Genomic DNA, 24,887 nt, shown 5'->3' with positions numbered 1-24,887 from the left:
GCCTTTCTGCACACAGAGGGCCGGGGCGCCTGACTCCAAGGTTTGGGTGATAAATGGGTGGAGGGAAGGCATAAGGACTGTCTTTCCAGGGCAGACGGTCCACCAGCGCCTCCCCACCTCGAGGCTCCCACTTTGAGAGGAAATCTACACCCTTTCTCCTACCCCTGCCTGTGATGAACTAAATCTCACACCTCTGTCTTGGTGGTGAGAATTAAATATTATCCACCTGTCACTTGACACACATGTTGTGTGTATTCTCAGACTTTAATGAGCTCATATTTGTCTTCTGTAAGCAAAAATATTTCTTTGAGTCTCTTCTTTTTCAAACTGGGGTGAGCAGTTCAGGCAAAGATCTCTCACTATTAAAAAGACGGTCTGCTCCCATGCACGTCTGTCTGAACCGTGTCTGCTACTTCTCAGGGGCCATGGCAGGTGATGTTTGTCCCTTCAAAGTCAGCCAGTGCTTCCTGAGGTTAAGCTGGTGGTCACATGGCTGAGGGTGTTGGGAGACTTTGAAAGTGATGAGAATAAGAAGGTAGGAATCCATAAATTGTGTGGCAGGGCATATTTTAAGGCAGCTTTTTCCAACAGGGTTTCTCATCTAAGAACCACAGAAGCCAGAAAATATTTGTGTGATCAATTTCCCAAGTTTTCCGAGGAAGGTACCATTAGTACCATTCTAGGTTCATGGGGCTTCCCTGGCTGGCTCAGTCAGATAAAGAACCTGCCTGCAATGCAGGAGACCCAGGTTCCATCCCTGGCTTAGGAAGATGCCCTGGAGACGGAAGTGGCTATCCACTCCAGTCTTCTTGCACTGGAAATTCCATGGACACAAGAATCTGGTGGGCTACAGTGCATGGGGTCACAAGAGTCAGACTAAGCTACCACCACCTCCTTGCCTCGGAGAGAAGTTCATTCATTCCATATAACAGATGTGTTAGTTAAGTGGCTCTCAGAGAGAACCTGCATTAGGACACTCTGGAAATTTACTAGACGTTCAAATTCTTGCATCCTTCTCCAGACCTACGGAATCAGAAAAGGGGACAGGGCTAACAACCTATGTGTAATCAAGCCCTCCAGGTGGTTTTGCTATAAATTCAACTTTGGGACTTCCCTGGTGGCTCAGACGGTAAAGCGTCTGTCTACAATGCAGGAGACCTGGGTTCGATCCTTGGGTTGGGAAGATCCCCTGGAGAAGGAAATGGCAATCCATTCCAGTACTATTGCCTGGAAAATCCCATGGACAGAGGAGCCTGGTAGGCTACAGTCCATGGGGTCACAAAGAGTCGGACATGACTGAGCGACTTCACTTTCACTTTCAACTTTGGAAACTACTAGTGTCTGTAGGCATTAAAACTTCTTGATTCGCCCACCAGGCAAGAATACTGGAGTGGGTAGCCATTCCCTTCTCCAGGGGATCTTCCCAACCCAGGGATCAAATCTGGGTCTTATGCATTGCAGGCAGATTCTTTACTGTCTGAGCCACCAGGGAAGCCTCTCATGGAGGAACTCAGGTTGAAAAAGGCTGCAGAGGACTTCAAATATCTATTTCCATATTTGCATCTATATTTATCTCTGTTTAAAATAAAAAAGATCTATCACTTTAAACTTGAGAGTTTAAAAAAAAAATGTAGAGCGTTCCTAGATGGAAAAATGATTTGGCTCGGCCAGCTTGCTCTGGAAGGGCGCTCCATTATCTTCTCCATTCATGAGGTTTATAACAAATGCGCTCACTGCAGCTGCTCCCCAGGCCTGGGCGCCCCTCCGACCCACCCACTGCCATGTCTAGAGACCCACAAAGCTCTCTCTGAGAACCGGCAAAGCAGGCCAGAGCCTGGGGTAGAACTCCCACCCCCACCCCCAAAATGAGCAGAACAGGATAAAATTAGTCTGCTGCAGGGCTGGGTCTGGAGTTGATAAGGAACAACTTCAATATTTATCAATAAACCCCATAGTGCTGAGCACACCTCCTCGGGAAGTAACTAACCATAAAAAGGATACTCTGCACTGAGGAATCTCCTCCAAAAAAAGAACTCAGTTCATTTGTGAATTGCTTACGCCAGGTGAGAGAGAATCCCTGCCTACCCCTCTCACCTGACATAAGCAACTCTGAATTAACTGGGAGTTTCTTTTTATAAATACTGTGCAGAGCCTTTTTTTTTTTTTTTGGTGGTTAATTACTTCCTTGGGAGGTTGCTTTAATGGTTCCCATAACAAGGCCATTATTGTCTTTAGCATAATCACTGCCTCCTTTGCTTCTGTGGCCTGCCTTTCTGATGCCTCTTGCCTCTGCCTGCCAGGAGGGACCTGAATGGTGCTCCTTGGGCAGTCCTCAGGCTGGGGACTTGGAGGGTATCTCCTCCAGCCCCATCACTTCAGGGATTTTCTCCTGGTGGGAGCTGGCATCCAAGTGGGGCCGGTAGAGGGAGAAGGGAGTGGTGCAGGGCACATCTGGGGGAGACTGGGTCCCCCTCCCTTGGGTGCAGCATTTCAACCATTTGCTAAGCTTTCAGCGGCTGACACCAGCGCCAGGGTAGGAAGCCAGTTCCTTTCTGGAAGGTGAAGAGCAGGCCTGTAAGCAACCTGGTGAAACCACCAGGGACCAGACGCAAAAACAGTGACTGTTACCAGGAAATGCAATGCAATTCTGACTATCTCTCTTGGAAAAAAAAAAAATGTATTACGGACTTATGCCTCACTTCATTCAAAAATGAATTAAAAGTGGTTTCTATTTGGGCTAAGCGAATGAATGGGAGCACTGTGTCACGTCTATAAACTTTTTGTGACTGGTGTACTCCTATCAGTGTACGCACATTTGTTTACCTAGAAACTAAAGAGGTGTTAGAACTGCAATAATAGGTAACGGGAATTGCAAAACAGGAGGATGAAGAAAAACAGAAATAGGATGTCTGTTACTTTCAGCCTACATCTCCAGACACCACTGAAGCCAGCCTGCTGGGGCCATGAGGGCAGGGGCTGACAGTCCCCGGGTGCAGGGATTGGCACATATGAGAGAATGCATATTTTTGTTAAATAATCAGACTCATACCTTCTTATACCCAGAAACAGTTTCTGCCCTGAGGAAATGCTGATCACATAAGTCATTTTGGTAGGGGTGGATGATGAACCTGTACTCATGTTAGGGGACCATGACTATGTGTTCCTAGGATATCAGGTGGTCCATGTGCTACAGCAAGCCCATTTGGCCCCTGAATCTCAGGACTCCATCAGGGAATAAACAACACAGGAAAATCCAGCTCAGAGGTATAGGACAGAGGTCAGCAAACTTCTGATAAGGGATCAGAGGATAATAATTTTAGGCTTTGTCTTGGCCAACTAACCAACATTGCCTTAATGCTGAAAGCAGGACAAAACATAAATAGGTGTAGCTATGTTCCAATAAGACTCTCCATATGGACCCTGACATCTGAATCTCACATAGTTTTCATGTGTCATGAAGTATTTTCCTTCTTTATATATTTTTCCCCAAACACGAAAAATGTAAAAACCATATTTTCACTTGTAGGCTTTGCTGGTACAAAGACAGGCAGTGGATCAGATTTGGTCCAAGGGCTGTGGTTTGCCAGCCTTTGGTTAGAACATGGATTTTGGAGTCAGAGCTGGATTTGGATAGTGATTAAAACAGAAAGATTGTGATTAAAACAGAAAGAGAGTCACAGATATAGAGAACAATCTTATGGTCACCCAGGAAAAAAGATGGGGAGGGATAAACTGGGAGATGGGTTGATATATATATATATGCTGCTATATATAAAATAGATAACTAATAAGCACCTACTGTATAGCACAGGGAGCGCTACTGAAGGCTCTGTGATGGTTTACATGGGAAAAGAACCTAAAAAAGAGTGGATATATGTAAATGTATAACTGATTCACTTTGTGTACACCAGAAAGTAACATAACATTGTAAATCAACTGTATGCCAATAAAAATTAAAGACAAGTTACTTCATCACTCTCTAGGCCTCAGTTTCCTCATCTCTACGGCAACATCTCAAAGGGCTGAAAGGATGCAGCCTTTTCACAGCTCACAACCTCCTAGCCCATGTTGAACATATAACGTCACCAGCACAGACCTGTTTGTATACCCTGAAAGGAATGGTCACCCAAAGATAAGAGGGCCTGGCCACCTTTCCATGGGGACGTGTACTTGAGAAACCAAAGCTAGTATCCACCCCTGGTGCCTCCAGGGACCCCCGCTGGCCCAAGGACCCCGCTCTCTGCTGCGTTTGCTTCAAAGGAAGTGTTACAACATTTGACATTAGCAAAGGGGAGGTCTTTCAAAAGGGACTCAAGACGACCATTTATACACAACGCTCCACTCTTGAGGGGCTGGGAATTCGAAGACGATCACTCACCTCCCTCATTATCCTTGTTATCCGCACAGGAGGTTTCCATGGCAACGTTGCATCCGGGCCCTCTCCAGCCGGTCTGGCAGACACACTGCCAGCTGTTCTGACCCAGTGTGCATCTCCCGTTGCCGTTGCACAAATCGGGGCAGCCATCTGGTTGGAGAAACGGAGAGGATGAGGAGGAGGAACGTGAGGCCGCGCTGGGGCCGCAGGGGAGCCATGCAAAGGGGGTGCAAGGCCACAGGGCGGCCGCTGGGCCAGCCGCAGAGGGGGGCCCCGTACCTGGCGCGGGAGGAGCCGGGGAAGCAGGCGATGCATGCGGTTGCAAGACGTTAGCAGGGGCCCAGATGCAGACGCTCCCCAGTGACACTGACCTGTGCGAAGGGGTCTGAGGCAACCTTCCCAAAGTGGGGAACGTTCTGGAAAAACGAAACTAGCCCTGGGCGGACAACAAGTCTAGTAGGCTGTTATTTCCAGCCCATGGCTCAGGGTTGATGCTGCCTCAACAAAAATCCTTTCTTTTTTCAGTGCCTTATGCAGAAGGGTGAAAAGTCCCTACCAACCCAGGGTGGAGGCTGAGTACCCTCCATCTTTCAGAATTTTAAAACTAAATTTACATGTGATTAGCATGAGCTTCTTAGGACCAAGAACTGGATGGTTCTGCTGGGCTATTTTCATATTTTTGTGGTATTTAGTTTTAAGGGACACTTAAAATGTTGGCTGCTAATCACTCAACCTGTTCATGGCATGATGTAAAAATACAGCAGGATCTGATGCCTGGGGAAGGGGTAGGTGCTCAGTGCTATGGATCAGGAGAAAGCAGAGGAAAGCTTATGTGCCGGTGGGGGAGGCGGGAGCGTTCAAGTCATTCTTTGTGGTTTTCTTTTCCTTTTTGGATGTGTGTTTGTATAGAATCAGTAGCCTGCCTCACTCCCTAGCTGCCCCAGCCCACAAAACAGTTGCAGCTACTGCTCTCCTGACCTGAGCCTGGGCAAAGAGAGTCTGGATGAGGAAAGAGAAAGACTGCGGGGTCACTACAGAGAGAGGGGAGTCTCTGGGAGGATGTGGCCATGCTCACAAAACCTACTTGCTGGCAAGAATTCCTAGATATGTTTTCATCTTTCTTTCCTTTAACAGCTTTATTGAGGTGTAATTTACATACCATAAAATTCACCTGCTTTAAGTGTACAAGGCAATGACTTCGAGGAAATTAAAGACGTGCAATCTAGGTATGTTCCCTTACATACCTACATTTAAAGAGATTCTTATGTTAGAACAGATTTCAAATGACCATTAATTTAACTGTCCTCAGAAAACAACTTTTCCTGAATCTCTCTCTTTCTATCTCGACTTCTTGCTACCATCTCCATATCTTTCTATATCTATTTTTAAACCACACAAAGTGCAGGGTGGATTGGGCCGTGGCAGAGGGATGAAGTGCTTCGTAATGATGGAGGTAATTGATTTGAAACCTTTCTGGCCCAAATCTTCTGAATCAAAACTGTGTCTCTCCCCCTCCTTCTCTCTCCAGTGTTCTGGAGGCCATCACCTGGCCGCCTTCCTCTCTTCTCTTGAGTCCCCCTTACGAGAATGCCGATAAACCTAATTTGTGCATGTGGCAGAGGTGGGAATTTAAAGGACTCCTCCTAAGAAGAAAGGGCTGGTGGGTTTGAAATTGAGTTGAAATTTACTTCTTTAAGGAGTTTCACTCCTCAATACTTCTTCCCTCCCATCCTTTCCAGAATGTGGTATGGGTTAGGACCTGGGTAAGCAACAGGAGAAGTTCTACATGCAGAAGTCTCTGTAAAGAAACAGCTTTCTTGAGAGGAGGCATGAGGAGATGGTGATCAGGGAATTTTTTTCTTTTGTTGTAGCGCCTGGTACTCAGTCCAGGATGTGAGCAAAGCACTGGTGTTTGCATACCTAGAAAAAGACTTCCTGGTCTCCACACCTGTCCTCTCAAAGTCAAGAGTCACATTTCCATTCCTTACCTACCAAGGAGGTGACCACAGCCCTGTCTGGAATACAGGTGATTTTCCCATCTCTTTATACTTTGAGAGAGAGCTGGGAGAGGAAGCCAGCCCCAGTGTCAGGGAAATGCCATAAATATTTCTGCAGGAGCAAAATGCAACTCAGTAGGTAAAGCCCAAAGGACATTTCACAGATTTGCAAGGAAAAGAGAGTATCTGCAACCCCCAGCCACCTCCAGCTTTACAGTTTCTACGAGCAGAGTTTTAGGGACTGGGTCACAGAGAAGACACTGCATGACAGACCCACCAGCATTCACCTGGCATGGTATCTATTCTGTGTGCTTTGTTATTTAGCTACTTTGAGGTCTTGTGTTTGACTAAAATCATGCCCAAAGTCTCAACAGAAGCCTCATTGTGTAGGAAACCCACGTCCACTACATAAATTTCAAATTTGCAAAGAACACCAGCATGTCAGTCAGATATGCACTCAAAGTATGCTCCTAGATTGAACGAGGTTTTTTTTTTTTTCTTTTCTTTCTCTCTCCATTCCCCTCCACCTCCCCAGACCAACTGAAGTGAGATAAACAGACCACAGTAGCTGGTTTTCTCCACATCGTATGAGGAAGATGAAAACATGAACAGTGGGAAGCTGGCAAATCTCTGAGAACTTTTGGGGCAGCTGGGAATTAATGGACAGGACATTGCTTTTTAGCTTGAAGAGGAAGAAAGCAGCCTTGGTAAATGCGTGGCGTTGCTAGGCAACCCCAAGCTACCCCCAGCACAAGTTCATTCTGCTGGTGGCCTTCCGAGGAGGTGATTCGTTGTGTTTGTAAAGTGCAAAGCCAGCCTCTGCTTAAGGGAAAACAAAACGTAGGAAGTAATTAGTCTGGAGGGCAAATGGGTATCGGGTGGTGGCTTTTCCCTGGAGAGGAATATAAAACTGCAGTTGAATGGGGCTTACGGGCTTAGACTTGGGGATCCAGCAGGTCTCTTGTGTGGAGTCTTCTGGATTTCAGGCTAGCTAGCACTGCTCCTTCCTTGAGTGGTTATCTCTGAGACCACTGATACAGAAGGCCTGAGGCACAGCTGCTTGGATCCTCGTACAGCTGGCGAGCTGGCTGTTGGAAACTTCAGGTTCTATCATGACCCTAGACCTGAGATTCTCAACTGAGGCAATTGTGGCCCCCATCCCTCCCTCCAGGGAACATGGGCAATGTCTGGAGACACTTAGGATTATCACATTTTAGGGAGGATGCTACTGACATCTGGTGGGTAGAGGCTGGATGTTTAGCATTGCGGAGATTTCCATGTTTGCTGTTGGTCTCAGAAACTGCCCTAGTGTCAGGCACACAGTAGGTGCTTTAATGAATGGAAACACAAATCAGGTGGTGCTAGATCATTTCAGCCTGGTCTTCATTTATAGACTCTTCTGAGAGTTATGAGAAGCTAGTGGGGCCTCCTTCTTAAAGACCTAAATCTTTTTCCTAGAGAGAAATTTCTAGGGCAACAATGATATCTGAGGCTGGTTCTATCACACTTTGAATGCTTTTGGCAGAAAGCATTGGAAATGGAATCATTTCCAAGACTTTTCTACATGCAGAGTTCTAACCACTAGGAAAAAATATTCATTGGCACAGTTACCAGGTAGGCAGAGTTTCTGCCTTAACAAAAATTAAAGCTGATGTAAAAATTAAGGATTTAAAAAAACCCCAAAACCCAAACACACTGGTATATTCTGATGACTCCTGAATTTTCAACTCTATTCCCTTGAACACTGGACCTGGACTCCAACTTGCATCTCAACGTCTCCATCTGTTCACTCACAAGTATCTCAGACTCAATAGAATTTGGTTTCTTAATCTTCCTTCTCCTCCCAAACTCTGATTCCTTGATCAATGGATAGCACCTCCGTGTATCCCACTGGCCAAGACTAAAGTCTTGGAGTCATTGTTGATTACCCACCCCACGCACCTCCTCTCTCATCTCATGTATCTAGTCAACAATCAAGCCCTGTTTTTTACTATAAGAAGCCCTATCTGTTCTTCTTAAATATCTCTAGAATCTTAACCTGAGCCATCCCCATCTTTGATTTAAACTCTGGTCAAAGCCATCTAACTGGTCTCCCTGCCACCAGTTTTGTACCATTATCCTTTCTCTCAGTTCTGGACCCTGCTGCAAACGCTTCTATAGCTTTCCGATGACCTTAGGTAAAGTCTGAAGTCCTTGGCTTCCAGATCTTACACTGGTTGTCGCCATACCAGTCTAACTCAATGTCATTTTAGGCTTTATTCACATCGAAGCCATTCGGCCTTTTGTTATCTGTCTAACTTCACCCCATCCTTTACTCAACTCACCTCCAGAGAGCCTTTCTGAAGCTCCCAAATCAAGTTCCACTTATCGTGGTGTTTTATCCTACCCTATCCTATTCTATCCACCACACAGAATCACAACTCTCTGGCATCTCCTTGATGCTTGCTAGCCCTTGCAGCAGCTCTTCTTTATGACGTTTTGTCATCACCTGAAGGAAAATTGTTGTAATAAATGTGCACATCGTCACAGCTGCCATTTGAATGGGGCCTCTAAAACCGTGCAGTGTACAACTGCTCTGGGCATTTCTGTTATCATGTAAACCTGCGAAGGCAGGGGCCACGTCTATCCTGTTTACTCTTGGATTGCTAGTACTCAACACATAGGCAGAGGATGAATGAATGAATGACTTCTGACTGAAATCAGCATCTCTGATACCTTTGGCAGAGTGGAAATGGGATAGTTTCCAAGACTTTTATACACGCAGAATTCTGAACACTAAAAAAAATTTTCATCGACACAGTTACCAGGTAGGCAGGCTCTCTGCCTTAACAAAAATTAGGCGTGAGCGAAACAATGTCTACAGCACAGTAAAATGGGGAGCATAAATGTACTTGAAGAAAGCTATAATTACCATAAAAGGCTTTTCTAAAAAAGCATCAAGAAATGTTCTGCCATGTGCAGCAATTGAGAGGTACAAATAAGTGGCTAATAGGGGACAAGGGATGTGGAAAGAGAAGTAGGACTTTAACATTTTACATCGGGCAGACCTTAGAAAAGCAGAGAGGGCCACACGTAGATGGCAATGCAAGTGAAAACACGCAACAAGATGCATGTCAATGCAGACAGATGACAAGGCAAGCCAGAGAAGGGAGACGTATGTGCCTGCTGGTTCAAGAGACCATTAGGAGAGCTACTGCAGCCTGGACGGCACCCCCGTGGAAAGGTTTTTCTGAGCCCAGGGGAAAACCTGAACCCGGTTTGTAGTCAGAGATTTCTGAGATCAAAATCTTGATCTGCCTCTTGTTGTCTGTGTGATCGTGAGCTAGTGGCTTTACCTTTCACCCCTGTTTGTAAAACTCTATCTTGCTAATTGGAAAAGGAAAAATGGCAACCCACTCCAGTATTCTTGCCTGGGATAATCCCATGGACAGAGGAGCCAGGGGGGCTATAGTCTATGGGGTCACAAAGAGTCAGACACTACTTAGCGACTAAATCTCCACCACCATCTTGCTAATGGATCTTATTTCTTGTCCTGCCCAAAAGAATGAAACCTGCACAAGGGCTAGGATTTCTGTATCTTTCATTCACTGAAGTATCCTCAGTGTCAGAAAAATAGCTGGCATATAACACATGCAATCAACATTTGTTGAATGAATGAATGAACAAGGATGATTATAATACTTTACACAGATGTCAGAGGGGTAAAATGAAATGTTAAAGGCAAAGATTTTAGCATCAAGTTAGAGCACATTGCAACTGCTCCATAGAGAGAAGCACTTATGGTTATTAGTGTTGATATAATTATTGATATTACAAATATATTTAATTAGTGGCAGGCTTTTTCTTTGGGGCATGAGGTGAAGTACAGGCCACTTCTTCTTGCCTCATCTCCAGATTAAGAAAAAACCAAGAGCTTATCCTGTTTCAAATGAAAAAATGGAGGTTTCTGGGGGTGTCCTGAGTGTGTGACTGCTTCACATCCTAGGAAAATCTCACTCCCCTTTGCCTACCACCCAAGACTCTAGCAAGGTCCCTGGAAGTGTTTTCAGATAACCCACTGACACCAAGACCCACTGAGGAGGAGAAGAGTTGAGAATAAAATGAATGATGACTTTTTCTTTTGGGAAGCATTGTACTTTTGCTTGTTCACTTAATTAGGGGACCCTTTCTCCTCCAACTGCTTTAAACAGAACTATTTTCTGAGAGCTGTGCATTGCTGGAACTGAGGAAAAGACGCACAATGGAAATATGTAACAGAGTCCGTCACTGCGTTCCAGAACTCTTTACGGCTGCAAACAGCTGAGGGGCTGGGGACCAGGGGTCTGGTGGTCATTTCTATTAAAGAGCAGCGGCAAATGCTCAGTAAATGCAATTGGGTGTTTCAAGAGACTCCAACTAATTTTAGAAGCCTGGCTCTGCCAGAGAAGCATTTTGGTCCCCAGAAAACAGCAGGACTTGTCCTCTTGCTCATCTGGGTGAGTAAGAGGGAGCAGGGAAGAGATTCTGTTTTCAGGCACAAATTGGTACGGACCCTCAGCCATGAACCTGAGCTTGAACAGATGCCCCTGCATTGTCAGAAAAGATGTAGAAAATCCAGAGGCAGATGTTCCTTCATCTCAATAGCATGTGTGTGTCTTTAAGGGTTTGTGTAGGACTGAGGAGGGGGTATGCTGGGGCAGCGGCAGGGGGCAGGGCTGGGAAGGCCAGTGATCCTTTCCAAGGTCTGAAGCTTCTTTTTGGCTCGGAAAACAGAAATCATGCCCCCCTCCCTACCCCCACCCCAGCAGCAACAGAAGCCTCCATGAGGTGACATAAATTTGGATCCAGGTGTCGATGCTGCCTGTTTCCTGGATGAACCAGGATTCTCACTGATCAGCATCATTTCTCTCTGCCTGCGAAAAGGAAGGCAGCAGGCTCAGCCTTGGGCTCAGGAAGAAAAAAAAAAACAACAAGCATCTCATTTTGTACAGTTTTGATGCTTCCAGCTCTTACTAGCACACTTTTTAAAAGAGTAGACGATCATGAAGGGAGGAAACAGTTTAGGCAGCAGTAACTGGGGATCGTTCTGGGGAGGGAAATCCCACGTCCGTTAGTGAATTGAGACTGAGTCACGTTTGCTTCTAGGCCTTTTGGCTAAGTATGGGGGCTTCCCGGGTGGCACAGTGAATCCACCTGCCAATACAGGAGACGCAAGAGATGCAGGTTCGATCTTTGGGTTGGGAAGCTCCCCTGGAGAAGGAAATGGCAACCTGCTCCAGTATTCTTGCCATGGACAGAGGAGCCTGGTGGGCTACAGTCCATGGGGGTCACAAGATGTTGGACACGACTGAGCACATGTTATCACCCAGGAGCACTGGAGCCTGACACAAGTTTGTGCCTTCCTTGGGGGAGCCTGCTTTTTCCCTTTATCACTTTTCTTTATCCCACTTCACCCAGTCATAGGAGGATGTCATGGGATAGTGATGGGCAAATATCAGGAGGTTGCTGAGGTACACATCCACTGGCGCCACACTGAACACCACTGATGATGCACCAGGGGTTTCTCCCATTGCTTCAGATCACAGCAGTGCTTCTCAAAGTGTGGTCCTGGTACCACCAGGGGTAACATCACCAGCAGCAACATCTCATTAGAAATGTGCACTCTTGGGTTCCATCCCAGACCCTCCATCAGGACCTCTGGGGGTGGGGCCCGGCAGTCGGCATTTTAACAAGCCCTCCAGCAGGTTCTGAAGGCTGCTGTGTGAGAGCCGCTGCTTCAGGATCAAGTCCTAACTCCTTAAAAAAGCCTCCAAGGCCCCACATGATCTGAACCTGCCCATCTCATCTCCTGTCACTTGAGGTTTCTGCTCTCTGACCTTCAGCCACGCTGCTCTGCTCTGCTCAAGAACACAGCCTGCCTGCATGGCCTGGATCCTCCTTTTATGCTTTGGCAGATTCCTCCCCTAAATCCTGCTCCCTGCACTCACTTTGGCAAAGCCATGCATCCTCGGCTTGTTCAGAGAAGGCTTTCTGACTTTCAACTCAGGGTTCTGCCCCCATCATATGACTTCACAGCACCACCTACTTCTTCTAAAGCACGTGCCATCATTCTAATTCATCCTTTGTTTAGAGCAGTAGGTCTCCACTTGGCTGCACATTAGAATCACTTGGGAGCCTTGAAAAATCCTGATTGTAGGCTGCACCCCAATTAAACCAGAATCTCCAAGGATGAGGCTCAGACATTAGTATTTTGATTTCTTGAGCTCCCCAAGTAGTTCCTCTGTGCAGCTGAGATTGAGAACTCTCAATGCCCATCTTTCTGGGAGCCTTCAGGCCTCTTGAGAGCAGAGACGCTGTTGTACAGGCTGTTTTTCCCGCACCTGGCATTAAAGATGTTTGTTGAATGAATGCATAAATAAGCCACATGGCGTTTTTGCTGCTTCACTGTGTCCTTGAGTCAGCCTCCAGGTAAAGGGAAAAGCTTCCTGCAGGCCACGCCCTCTGGGTGGATGACACCTCCTCCAAGTCAAAGAAACAGCTGGTTCCAGTGCTGGGTCTAAAACCAGGCTGAATCCAGTGGCCGTGGATGCATGCTGGGGGAGTCTGTGCATTTTAACTTTGAACCAGCTGATCCCTTCTGATCGAAAGAGACAGGATAGAGCACCCAGGGAGAAGGGAGGAGAGGGAGAGGGAGGAGAGAGGCATGTTGGTAGATTAAGAGGGTGACAAGAGTTCCACAAAGGCAAGGATGACAATAATAAGAGAGCCCAATGGTTTAATTTGGTTCTTGGAGGATAATCAAGTTGCTGTAGCTCGTGCCGCTTATTCCCACAGCTGTCCAGCAAATAATGAATGTGGTGCCTACCTGGTATGGAAATAGGGACGAAGGCACGACTTTGATTTCTTATTTGTTATTTTTAACCATCCAATTTCTACACCCACTGAGCATCCGTATAGCCACAGGAGGGTCATAAAAATACAAATAACACCTAGGAGGCCTGTGGGCACGGACCTGTTACTTACTGCAGGGCTGACGGCTCTCTTTTAACCGGTGTAAAATCAGGCTGATGATAAATTGCCATATATATTCCTTTGTTGTTGCTGTTTGCAGCCCAACTTGAGAAAATGTAAGGAAATCACTACATGTTTGTTTCTTATAGATGTCAAAAGCACTAGGCAAAGAACCTGCCCCAGGACTGTAACTCTGGATTTTTGGAAGCTTTTAATAGGAAGACAACAATAATAGCAAACCCTCAACTAGACATTTCTGTGTTCCTGGCACTCTTTTATATGTCTCTCATGCATTAACTTATTGGTTACAATAACCCTATGATGTAGGCACTATTAGGATTCCCATGTTACATGTGAGGGAATGGAGGCACAGAGAGGTTAGGTAACTTGGCCACAGTTGCAGAGCTCATTAGTGGTGGAGCCAGGATGTGACATCAGACGGGCTTCAGGGGCTCTGCTCTCACCTAGGGGGACCAACCATCCCCACATGCCTGGGACTGTCTAGTTTTAGCTCCCAAAGTAGTGAGACCCAGGAAATCCCTCAGTTCCATGCCAACTGGGATGACTGTTATCATCAAGGTCAGGGAATGAGGACTGGGCTCGTTTCACTGGTGGTCATGGGGGTGAATGCCCCTAAGGGTAAGGGACAGGACATAGACTTTTATACTGGGTTACCTGTTTGAGGATGTAGGGCCTCCAACAGTATCTGCTGCCCCACTTGGGACAAAGTACCAGGTCGGTCCTGTAACCACATGGCTGTAGTGGGGTTAAGACAATGGGCTCTGAATCCAGGCTGCCTGAGTTCATACCCCAGCTCTATCCCTTGGTTGCATAATCTTATTAGCAAAAATTATGAGATCTCTAGTCCTTAGTTTCTTCATCTATGAAATGAGGGCAATAAGAGTGCCTATTCTAGAAGACAACTGGGGTTTAAAAGAGAATACATATCACATTACTTTCCTTAGCACGGGTGTTAGTAGGTGTTAATGCACAAAAATACGCATAACATGTAAACTACGTGTAAATGCACATAGTAAAAGTTCCAGCACTAACAGCTATCATTATTGCTGTTACTAAAAGTAACCTCAAAAAAAAAAAAAAAAGGAAAAGAAAGAAAGAAAGAAATGTGACCTCGAATAATAGAAGAAGGGGCTTGTGTGGCTAAGAAGAGCCTCTGATTTGCTCTCACAACCTCTGAACAGGTGATGAAGGGAGCATCACAATCTGTACAGTCAGTAGAGCAAAGACCCCAGGAAGATGCCCTCCAAAGATTGAAATGGAAATGAGATAAGTGGGGAAACTTCCTGGGAGTTACATGAGTAAGGTGGGTACATAATGGATGTAACACGTAATATACACAGTTGTGCTTAAAATACAAGAGGCATGGGTGGTGAAACTGTAAAGGATCCTAAGGTTGAGAAATCTCATTTAGGCTTAAGGAAGCATGTTAAGAGAGAGGGGTGGTCTGCCTGGGGTGTGGAAGGGGAGCCTACGGAGCAGGGGAGAGTCAGGGTCAACTCAGCCATGAGTACATCCTCATTGATTGAGGAATAAAGGGACAGCCCTGCCACTGATGAATGAAGACTAGGAGCTTAGCACTGCACAACCTCATTATTTCATCAAGCCCTTTCAAGGACACTATAAAGCATGAATTATTATCATCATTTGTGGTTGGATAATCTAAAGCTCAGACAGGTTAACAAATTTGCCCCAGGTCAGAATCACTGAAAATTGTGGCTTGAGGGTTTGCACCCAGGCCCGTCCAACTTTGAGCCCACACACTTCCCTTCCCTCTAACCAAGTTGGATTCCATGGGGAGAAGGTGGCGTCAGAATAGCACACTCCTTGTTTTGACTCCTTGTTTCCCCGGTGATCTTGTGATCTTAACTTCCTTTCCCATATAGATTTCTTTGGAGGGAGCAAGTACTCTGAGATGGAGATGTGGGTTTTCCTTATTGTGGATTAATCAATGGCCATCTTGGATTTTTGGAAAAGACCCCAATGCTCCAATGCTGGGAGAGATTGAAGGCAGGAGGAGAAGAGATATCACCATGGTATCACCATCACAATGGACATGAATTTGAGCAAACTCCCGGAGATGGTGAAGGACAGGGAAGCCTGGCATGCTGCAGTTTATGGAGTCACAAAGAGTTGGACACGACTTAGTGACTGAACAACAACAATCTTGCATTTGTAGGTGGTTTAGGGCAGTGTGAGGGTGTCAGTCTGGAGCCTGACCCACCCTGTTGTAATGAGAAGCTGATGGTGCGCCAGGAGGATCCTGCCGGTGAAGCCGCATGTGACGACCTGCCTGAGTGACTTGGTGGTCCCCAGTCAACAGTGATGCCCTTGGAGTCCTGTTCTATCTTTCACTCTTGATGTGTTTAGCGTGTAGGACTCACAGAGTGAAAGGACTTCTACGGGAGGAATCCCAGTCTAACGTTAAACAAATACAGAGGGATACAGTGTGCCAACTTCTGGAATACACTCATGAGTTTTCTTTCGTTCATTTGGTCAGTATATGTTGCGGTGGTGGTGGTGCAGTCTCGAAGCCATGTCCAACTCTTTGTGATCCCACGGACTGCAGCCCACCAGGTTTCTCTGTCCATGGAATTCCCCAGGCAAGAATACTAGTGGGCTGCCATTTCCTTCTCCAGGGATCAAACCTGCATCTCCTGCACTGGAGGCAGATTCTTTACTGTCTAAGCCACAAGAGAAGCCCCAGTATTTGCTGAGTATCTACCAAATGCTGGGGTACGTTCTAGACACAGAACGTATAGTGGTAAATGAAAGAGACAAAGTCTCATTCTTAAAGATCTTACATTCTATTAGGGGGAAACTCATAGGAAACAAATAAGAAATTAATATGGCATATCTGATGGTGGTAATTGCTAGGGGGAAAATAAAACAGCGAGGGGGATTGTGATGGGGATGGTATGTGATGGGGATTGCTGTTATATATGAGGTGGTCAGACAAGTCCTCGCTGATGAGGTGATATCTGAGTGAAAATCCTACAGGAAGGGAGGGAGAGAGTCATGCCAGTATCTGAGGGGATGGGAATCCAGGCAGAGGAAACTGTAGGTGCAAAGGCCCTGAGGCAGAGAGTGCTTGGGGTGTTGGAGGAACAGCAAGGTGGCTAATGCGGGTGGAGTGAGTGAACAAGGAGGCAGCGTGGGGACAAGGCCAGGCCAGGCAGGCCAGTTTGCTGTGAGGGTAGTGGCTCTACTCTTGGCGAAAAGAACTACTGGGATATTCTGAGCAGCAAGTGGCCTGATTTGATGAAGTTTTAGAGGATCCCTTTATGCAAGGAGAACACACAGGGATGGGGCAAGCGCAGAACCTGGGAGGCTGGCCAGGAGGAAGCCATAGGGCCCATCTTGGTCACCACGGTGGTGGCTCAGGCAGGGTACAGGGATGGCTCTATATGGCAGGGCTAATCCTCTATGAGTTTAAGGTTCCCTACACATCCTTCCAAAAGGAAAGGCTTTGGGGACATGAAAGCAGATGATAAGATACACTGCTCATATAGTGCTCTGGTTGATGTAAACAAATTCAATTCCTCGGCCGGGAGTTAGCAAACAAATGGGGCTAAGGAGGCTGGATTCTGCCATGATCCTGCCCTCGTCTCCAAGTTGCTTTTCCTTACTCAAGACAATCAGGAGAGGCCGAGGGAAAGAGCAGCATGGGTGGAGGAGAGCAGAGAACCACGGGGTTTCCCAGCTTTGGTCTCTAGGGTCAAAACTGACAGTCTAACATAGAACAGCTCCAGCAAATAAGATTCCCGGCTTCCTTAACACAATGACTTCGGCCACAGGCTGCATGTACTCTGCCAGCTTTGGCATTAAGGTCTCCTTGGATCACCCCCAAGCATCCTCCAAGATTAGTGCTCTTGGACTTTAAATCCCTTTGCATTCTGTTTATCTTTTTAGATCAGCTGGACGCATCTGAATTGTGGCATTCAAACACACCAAAGCTACACCCACCTACCTAATACCTATCTATCTAATGATCTATCTAGGTCTTCCCTGGTGGCTCAGATGGTAAAGAGTCTGTCTGAGATGCAGGCGACCAGGGTTCAATCCCTGTGTTGGGAAGATCCCCTGGAGAAGGAAACGGCTACCCACTCCAGTATTCTTGCTTGGAGAATTCCACGGACAGAGGACCCTGGTGGGCTACAGTCCATGGGGTCACAAAGAGCTGTACATGACTGAATGACTAACACTTACTTACTTATCTATCATTTACCTTTTCATCCATCACTTGTCCATTATCTATTTATCTATATTTATTAATCTATTTCAAGCCTTCCCTACTAAACAACCTCTCCAAAACCTCTAAAGACTTGTTCTCAGAACACTGCATATCAAATAACCTCACACAATAGCCATATTTTAACTTGCTTTCTGCTACTTTCTGCCTGGTACAGAGACAATAAAGACACTCCAACCTCCCCTCCACTTTTCACCTCCTTTCTCTCCTCTGGCTGGCGTGGCATCTCCCAATCACCCCCTTCACTCATGAATCCAGCATGTTCATCATTCTTCCCTCCCCATCCTTGTGACCCAGGTAACTCTGTCTTCCTAATTGTCCTGACCATATCCTGTTCTTTGAAACTCTTACTTGCATGTTGTGTTCCAGTCCTTTTCTAAATACACAGCTGATCAAAGACTCGGGGGAAGCATGCTGCTCATGACTGGGACTTCTTCTACCAATTTTGTAGGATGTCTCTATGAAGAGGTGCAAGTACGTGTGCTACAGTATACGGAATAAGGAAGCTTGTTTTCTGAAAGTACAGAATCCCAACAATCTGGCCCCTGCCAGTGTTAGCTGCCAGTCTTCAGTTCTGCATAATAAGTGTGCCCTTATGAAGGCAGGAGCCACCTCTTGGAAATCCTCTCACTCACAGAGAAACAAAAAAATCCCTCCTTTTCGGATACATTTTAAACATGCAAAACAGCAGTATGTTTCTGCTAAGTCACATTTTCGCTAAATGGATAATTGAATGCTGAATAGGAGCTGCTACTCAGCTGCTAACCTGCCGGGTTTCCACACTCACACTCCCAAACTGCCGCCGAGCAATCCCCAGGAGGCAGAAAGCATGACTGATTTTTCCAATAAAGCTACAAAAATCGATAATTCTTGTAGACGGAACGCTCACGTCTCTAACCATTTCCAAGTCTCCCTTCCTCTTGCAAACAAGCCTCTGACTTTATCCTGGCGCATGTCACCAATTCTATACCGCCAGGACTCAGCCCGAGTTCTGTTCCAGTTCTGCTGAATGTACCTTTTAGAGAGGCTCTGCAATGCGTCTTGATTTAGAGATGCTTGGGTTTTATGGGGCTCTGGGAAATGTTGTTTAGCTTTTCCGGAGCTCCAATAAGTTCTGATGTATGGCTGTGCATGCCTGCCTGAATAATGGCATGTGAGACGACTTGGAGCTTTCAGAGGTCACCCTGTGTGTACTGAATAATACAGCGCAGAGCCAAAAATACCCTTGGATGAGAATCCTGGCTCCACACAAAGGCAATGGCATCGCCTGCTTTAGTTGACATTGCCTGAGACTTGGTACCTCTCCCTGACTGTGCTTCCAAGGAAAGTCACCTCTCCAAAACATTGCAGGGATAAATGGGAACCATTTTGGTTTCTTGGTGATTTCTCTGTGCAGTGTCATAGATACCCGCATGAGTAAGAAGGCTGAGAAAACCAGAAGGCTGCTACGCTAGTCTCTGATAGGACTTTCAAGTTCAGGGTAGACTGGCCAGGGGGCGGAGCAGATGAAGCTCCAAGTAACATACGCTATGGAGCACAATGCTGTGGTTGAGAATTTAAATGCCCCCAAAGTCAAGATTCAAAATGATGGTTCCCACAGCAACTACAACTCAGTTCTCTGGTGAATATAAAATTAACTTTATTGCGAAACATGCTGCTCAATTTACACCTTAATATAGTCACGGCAGAGTTACAGTTGCTGTGAGAATGCTAACTCTGAATTGTTTTGAATAATTAATTTAATGGAAAGTTAGTGGAAATGTGAACGCTGAGAGAAAGTCAACTTAAATTTAGGGGAGTTGACCTACAATGCCTATGCTGAAGAGCAGTAAGTCCTTTTTGGATTCTGAGTCAGGGAACCCTTTGGCTGGGGAGTGCTGGTAAACCAGAGAACCCCTCATCGCCAAAGAGACACTGTGGCAGGTGGTGACTTTCCCAGGAGGTGAGGGTGGCTCTCTGGTGCCCGTCTATTTCTGATTTCAGCTCTGGTCTCCAAAGTAACCCTCTTGTTGCAATTACCTGGGGTCAAAGCAGGTGATCAAACCAGTACAACAGTTCACCTCGTCTCTGTCAAGTAGTCCTGGATTTAGAGCTCAACTTCCCCTGTCTGCCAGGTAACACACTGACTATTGCACCTCTCTGAGCCAATTTTCTCACCTGTACGACGCTGATGGCAACGTGTGTGCATGCTAAATTGCCTCAGTCGTGTGTGACACTCTGCGACCTCATGGACTGTGGTCTGCCAGGATCCTCTGTCCATGGGGTTCTCCAGGCAAGAATACTGGAGTGGGTTGCCATGGCCTCCTCCAGGGGATCTTCCCGACCCAGGGATCGAACCCGTGTCTCCTAGGTCTCCTGCACTGGCAGGTGGGTTCTTTACCGCTAGCGCCACCTGGGAAGCCCTGCTGATGACCACACTTTCCACCTAACAAAACTGGTGTGAGGATTCAATGAGAGGAGGTTATGTTTAGAATCTGGCACTGGCCTTGGTAAGTGTTATCGGTCAACACTCAATAACTATTAGCTCTTATTAACATCCAAAAAGTCAATCCGTAAGTTCAAAACATATACAACATCAATTATTTTGGCCCGTCTCCTTATTTCAGCCCAAACGGATTTGGTGTAAGCCTGAGTCTGCTGTTGGCGGGTGATAAACATAGAAATATGAATTGGAAGAAGGTGTCCCAAGCCACAGCATGTCTTCAGTAAAGATACTTGAGGCTGCTTCTACTGAAGTTCTAGAAAACAGTCATCTCTTCCACCAGATGAGTAATTCTCAGCCTTTTTAGGTTACTGCCTCCTTCCCTGTGCATCTGTTTGATTCAATAAAGGGTAAGATTTTCTTCACATCCTCCCAAGGAACCATTTTTCACTCCACTGGGGGTGTTCCTGCGCCATTCTGAACATCTGCACTAGACGACAGGCCAGCATCCCCTGTGTTCAAGCCCTCAAACTCCCAGCTCAGGAGGAGCCCTGCACTCACCCAGCTTCTGTTACTCCCTCTGTATTCCTTCTTCCCCTCCAGCTCTCGACTTCGGAACAATGGGCTGTTGTTGGCAGCTGAGCAGCACAGTGCTCTCAGTGGCTTTTCACTCTCTGCTCCCCAACTTTTCTTCTCAGAGCTGAGGCGGCCCAGGGGGTCCTTCCCAGGGAATCTCAGGCCAGTTAGCCCTTACAGAGCACCTGCTGTATTCTTACTCAGGGCGGGGAGTCATTTAGGCTCTATCTGGGTAGCAGTTTTGCTGCTGGGTGCCAGGGTTGGCCAAACCCAAGGAATTGGCCCTGCCAGAGATCACCTTTCTTAGGAGCCACTGGCAAGAGTTTTAATAGAAAAGGATGAAGTCCCAGCTGGGGAGGAAAAGCAGGTGAAAAGCAACATCTCCGGCACACCCCCCCCCCCCCCCCACACACACACCCAGCAATGTGCATTTCTAGATGCTGAAGCCACTCCCGGCTGGCTTTAACTTCTTACTTTCTGTGTCAGCCTCGTGCTGTTCTCAGGGACTCAGCCTCCTTAGGTCTTGGCTTATGGCTTTTTACCTTGCTGCATAACATTTTAATGTCTCCTACAAGACAGGACTTTATAACACCGCAACCATTTGCCTTTACTGCTCAGAAAATATTTTAAGGTTGCATTACTTAGAGTAACCAAACCTCAGTGGTGAATGGATGTGGAAATTTACATGTCAAAGTCAAGCTGTCCCAGGAAGCTGGGATCACTGACATTGAAGTGACCTTTTCGTCCCACCAGGTATTTAATTCAACCTGGAATTTCACTCCAGCTTCTCCCAAAACCTGAGTGAGGCTGAAGGGTGAAACTCCAGTGGCTGAACTCCCTGTCGACCACTGCATCTGGCCTCTTGAGCCTCCCTGAATCTGTTTGCACTCAAGAGAAAATTTAACATGAACGCCAGTTCAGTCAGGTAGGCCTGAATTTGCCAGCAGATAAACCTCAAGAGTCACCTGCGCTAACATTTTACACACTGTTGTTGTTCAGCTGCTAAGTCTTTGCAACCCCATGGATTCCAGCATGCCAGGCTTCCTTGTCCATCACCAACTCCTGGAGCTTACTCAAACTCATTGAGTCAGTGATGCCATCCAACATCTCATCCTCTGTCACCCACTTCTCCTCCTGCCTTCAATCTTTCCCAGCATCAGGGCAATTTGGGCTTTACCAGGTATTGCAACATTGAGGATGCCAGTGGCTACCCTATTTTGACTTTCTAGAATGTCACCCTGAGGGTATGAAGACATAGGTGTTCCCAACAGGGTGCCCCCTAAACTCCCTCAAATGCATATGTGCATATATATTTGAAAAATACAAATGACAATTTGTCTGTATGATACTTTGAGAGGCATAATGAATGGAGATAAAGAGCAGCCCTGGCTGACTTTGAAAGCTTCCATTCTGAACAGCCACGTGGAAAGCACGAATACATTTCTCCCAAGGCAGCAAAAAAGCCATTTCTTCATATACTCAGCTGGAGTCGGGTATATAAAGAAATCATTCTCTTAATTTACATACTTGAAACATATTCAACATTGATTTTGATCTACAGGATGAGCTAAAACACCATGGTTGATTCAGGAGGCACAATCAATTGTGGTGCAGACTAGATCGAGGAGGGGTTTCCACTGCTTTTCTGTAAGATCTTTAGAAGTTTCCATCCCTGGAAAAGCCAAGCTTCCTTTGACTCTAATGAAGAGTCTCCTGATCTGCAGGATCAGATGGGAAGCTGGTGGGTATGACAGCCTTTGTAGTTCCAATGTCAATAAGTCTAGTTATCCCCTCAACACATGCATTTGAAAATGGCCAGGTGTTTCTCTGGTTTTGCATCTGCCTCTGACGGATGTTCATGGCATGCTCACATGCAGAGTGTGAATGACTGTCATAGAGCATCATGCTGGGAACTGTTCCCAGGAATCAGTAGCATGATCTGAGACAATTTGGAGGGAAGAGCAAGGCAATCTAGAAAATGTAGGATACTTGTGCTCTGCTGTCCTGGGGTAAAGATCAATAGGTTTACACTGCTGTACTGGAGTCTTCTCTCTGGGTCACGCCTGCAAAGCCCAAGGAATTCCCCTGAGTAGAGCAGGACAGACAGCACATATGCCCAAGAAGCCAAGGGGAAGGGGCTGAGTAGGGAGACTGTATAGAAAGCCCTTGAACCCAACCAGTGTCAGAGGGGAAGTGATAGCAGTGATAGAGCTCCAATCACAGCTGGCCAGTGTGACTTTCTTGGCTGTTCTCCCCAAGGCAAGAAGATCTTTGTTCCTGTCCCTTGTCCGTGTTTTACATGGCCATTCCCACTAATCCACTGGGGCCAAAGAGAGGGCATGCATGGCAGCTCTGTAAGAGAGACTTCTCCTCTACCATTAGTAATTCTATCAGACTGAGGAAGAGACAGGGACAGAGGGCCCCAAGTAACATGAATTATTCAGGCACTGCTAGTTAAAACAGGTATCCAGATTCCTGAGGACACCTACTGCGAATGCCTAGGTCTTGAGCTTTTGCAAAAGAAGCGTTTCAGAGCATGGCATTAGACCAATGACCGATGCAGGGCCGTGTTGTAATGGGGGCAGATGTACCATGCTGGGCCTGCCGAGAAGTCAGATGGGCACACACACATGCATGCACACACAGACCTGGACACACTCACACGTACGACAGAAATTAGTTCCTGGCTCGGTTGGCCTATATTGTTGACATTTGGGGCTGAGCTGTCAACTGGAGCAGATGCACAGAAAATCAGCCAAGAAGGCAGCAGAGGAGGCAGTACTGGAGACCCTGTCCATGCTTCTCAAGCGCTGTGTTTGCCAACTGTATAGACTCTGGATTGAAACCAATGAGTCGACCCAGCTGCCTGTGTCCAGTTCTTTCTGATGCTGCTCACTGTGGATCTGGGGGCAAGGGCCTCCTGCCAGCCTCACGGGTTTGTTGTGAGGTTGACTGAGGCAACACAAAGTCTTTTGAGCTCCTTGGAGAAAATTCACCATGTAAGTGCAAAGTATCCCCATTGTATCATGGTAACCAGACTCCTATCAGCTTACACCAGTCAACAGGAGAGTTGGGGTATCACAAAAAGTAGCTGAAGCTGTCCCAGTCTCATGGGCAAATGAAGTTTCCTTCTTCACTACTCACCTTGCACTGGAGGTGTCAGGGGCCCCAAATGGGGCCCCATTTGGCCCCCAGTCTTGTCTGAATGGCCTGTATAGCATTTTTATAAATTTTGAATTACTTGCCAATATTTAAACTTTAGGAGGGTGTGCCTGCCCCTTTGGATCTCTGGCTTCTATTGAAGAACTGGAAAAATTTGGCAAAACTAAACTTCTATTTCTACATGGCAGCAGTCAGCTATTGGTGGGTTGTGTCTGTCCTCCATAGACGGGGCCTCTGCTTTCCAGATCATTCCCACTCCCTACCATCTTACACCCTATTTAATGCACTCACTTACATTGCTCTTGCTTCATTCACATAGGGGTGTTTGAGTTCATAACTTCTTTTGCAGATTCTGACCTCCCTTCCCTTCCCATAGCCAACAAAGATGCGGAATGCATGGTGCATTCATTCTCCAAATCTAGGCTAAGTCCCCCATCAGGGGAGAGGCCTGTCTAGCAGCTCCTGCTGAGGGGAACCAGGGAGAAAACTTGGTTTCTCCTGCCCCCTCCTCTAGCCACTAATTCCACCTGAAAACTCCACAGTTCTTTTACTTAGAGATGTCCAAGCAGTAATCCAACTAAATTAGATTATAAGCATCTGAAGGTTTTCCTAATAAATAAAAATATAGATACAGCGAGGAGATGATGAGATTTAATTAATGAGTGTTATTTAACGGAACAAGCCGTGCCATACACAGAGGATTAAAAGATAAAAAAGGATAGGAGGGAAAATCAAATTTTAATGAGTTGCCATCTTCATTTGATTTAACTAAATGTCTTCCGTTGTTGGAAATATTAACACTTATGAGGGAGTCATTTGTGTGTATCCACACAGTTTGATACCTGACTGCTTCCTTTTATGTAATTACATTGTGTTACAAATGAATTTAAGCTACCATTTGAAGTAGATGGGCTTCTATGCTTACATTGATCTCCTTGGGAAGCTGTGAGCAAGGGATGAGCTTGAAAAGTCAACCAAAAACTATTGACAGAAACACCAGGAGAGGTGTCCCAAGTTAGAAAACAGCCAAATCTCATGCAGTTGAAAAGGCAGGGGAGGGCTAGAGCCCCTGTGCAAGTCACCTCTTTCCTGCCG

At 46.4% G+C, this 24,887-nt stretch overlaps 1 protein-coding gene across 9 annotated transcripts in view; it reads right to left on the bottom strand.

Moving 5' to 3' along the window:
- The window catches only part of TENM2 (teneurin transmembrane protein 2), a 1,060,439-nt gene that overhangs the window by 124,529 nt on the left and 911,023 nt on the right, over positions 1 to 24,887 (bottom strand). For all 9 annotated transcript variants that reach the window (XM_068980695.1, XM_068980696.1, XM_068980697.1 and 6 more), the window contains one exon: positions 4,379 to 4,525. In XM_068980695.1, the coding sequence (XP_068836796.1) occupies positions 4,379 to 4,525 (147 nt within the window). The remainder of the gene's footprint in view (positions 1 to 4,378; positions 4,526 to 24,887) is intronic.

The sequence above is a fragment of the Capricornis sumatraensis genome, chromosome 9 (genome assembly GCF_032405125.1).
Source record: "Capricornis sumatraensis isolate serow.1 chromosome 9, serow.2, whole genome shotgun sequence".
In the NCBI taxonomy this organism is placed as follows: domain Eukaryota; kingdom Metazoa; phylum Chordata; class Mammalia; order Artiodactyla; family Bovidae; genus Capricornis; species Capricornis sumatraensis.
This window is presented reverse-complemented; position numbering and strand designations above follow the sequence as displayed.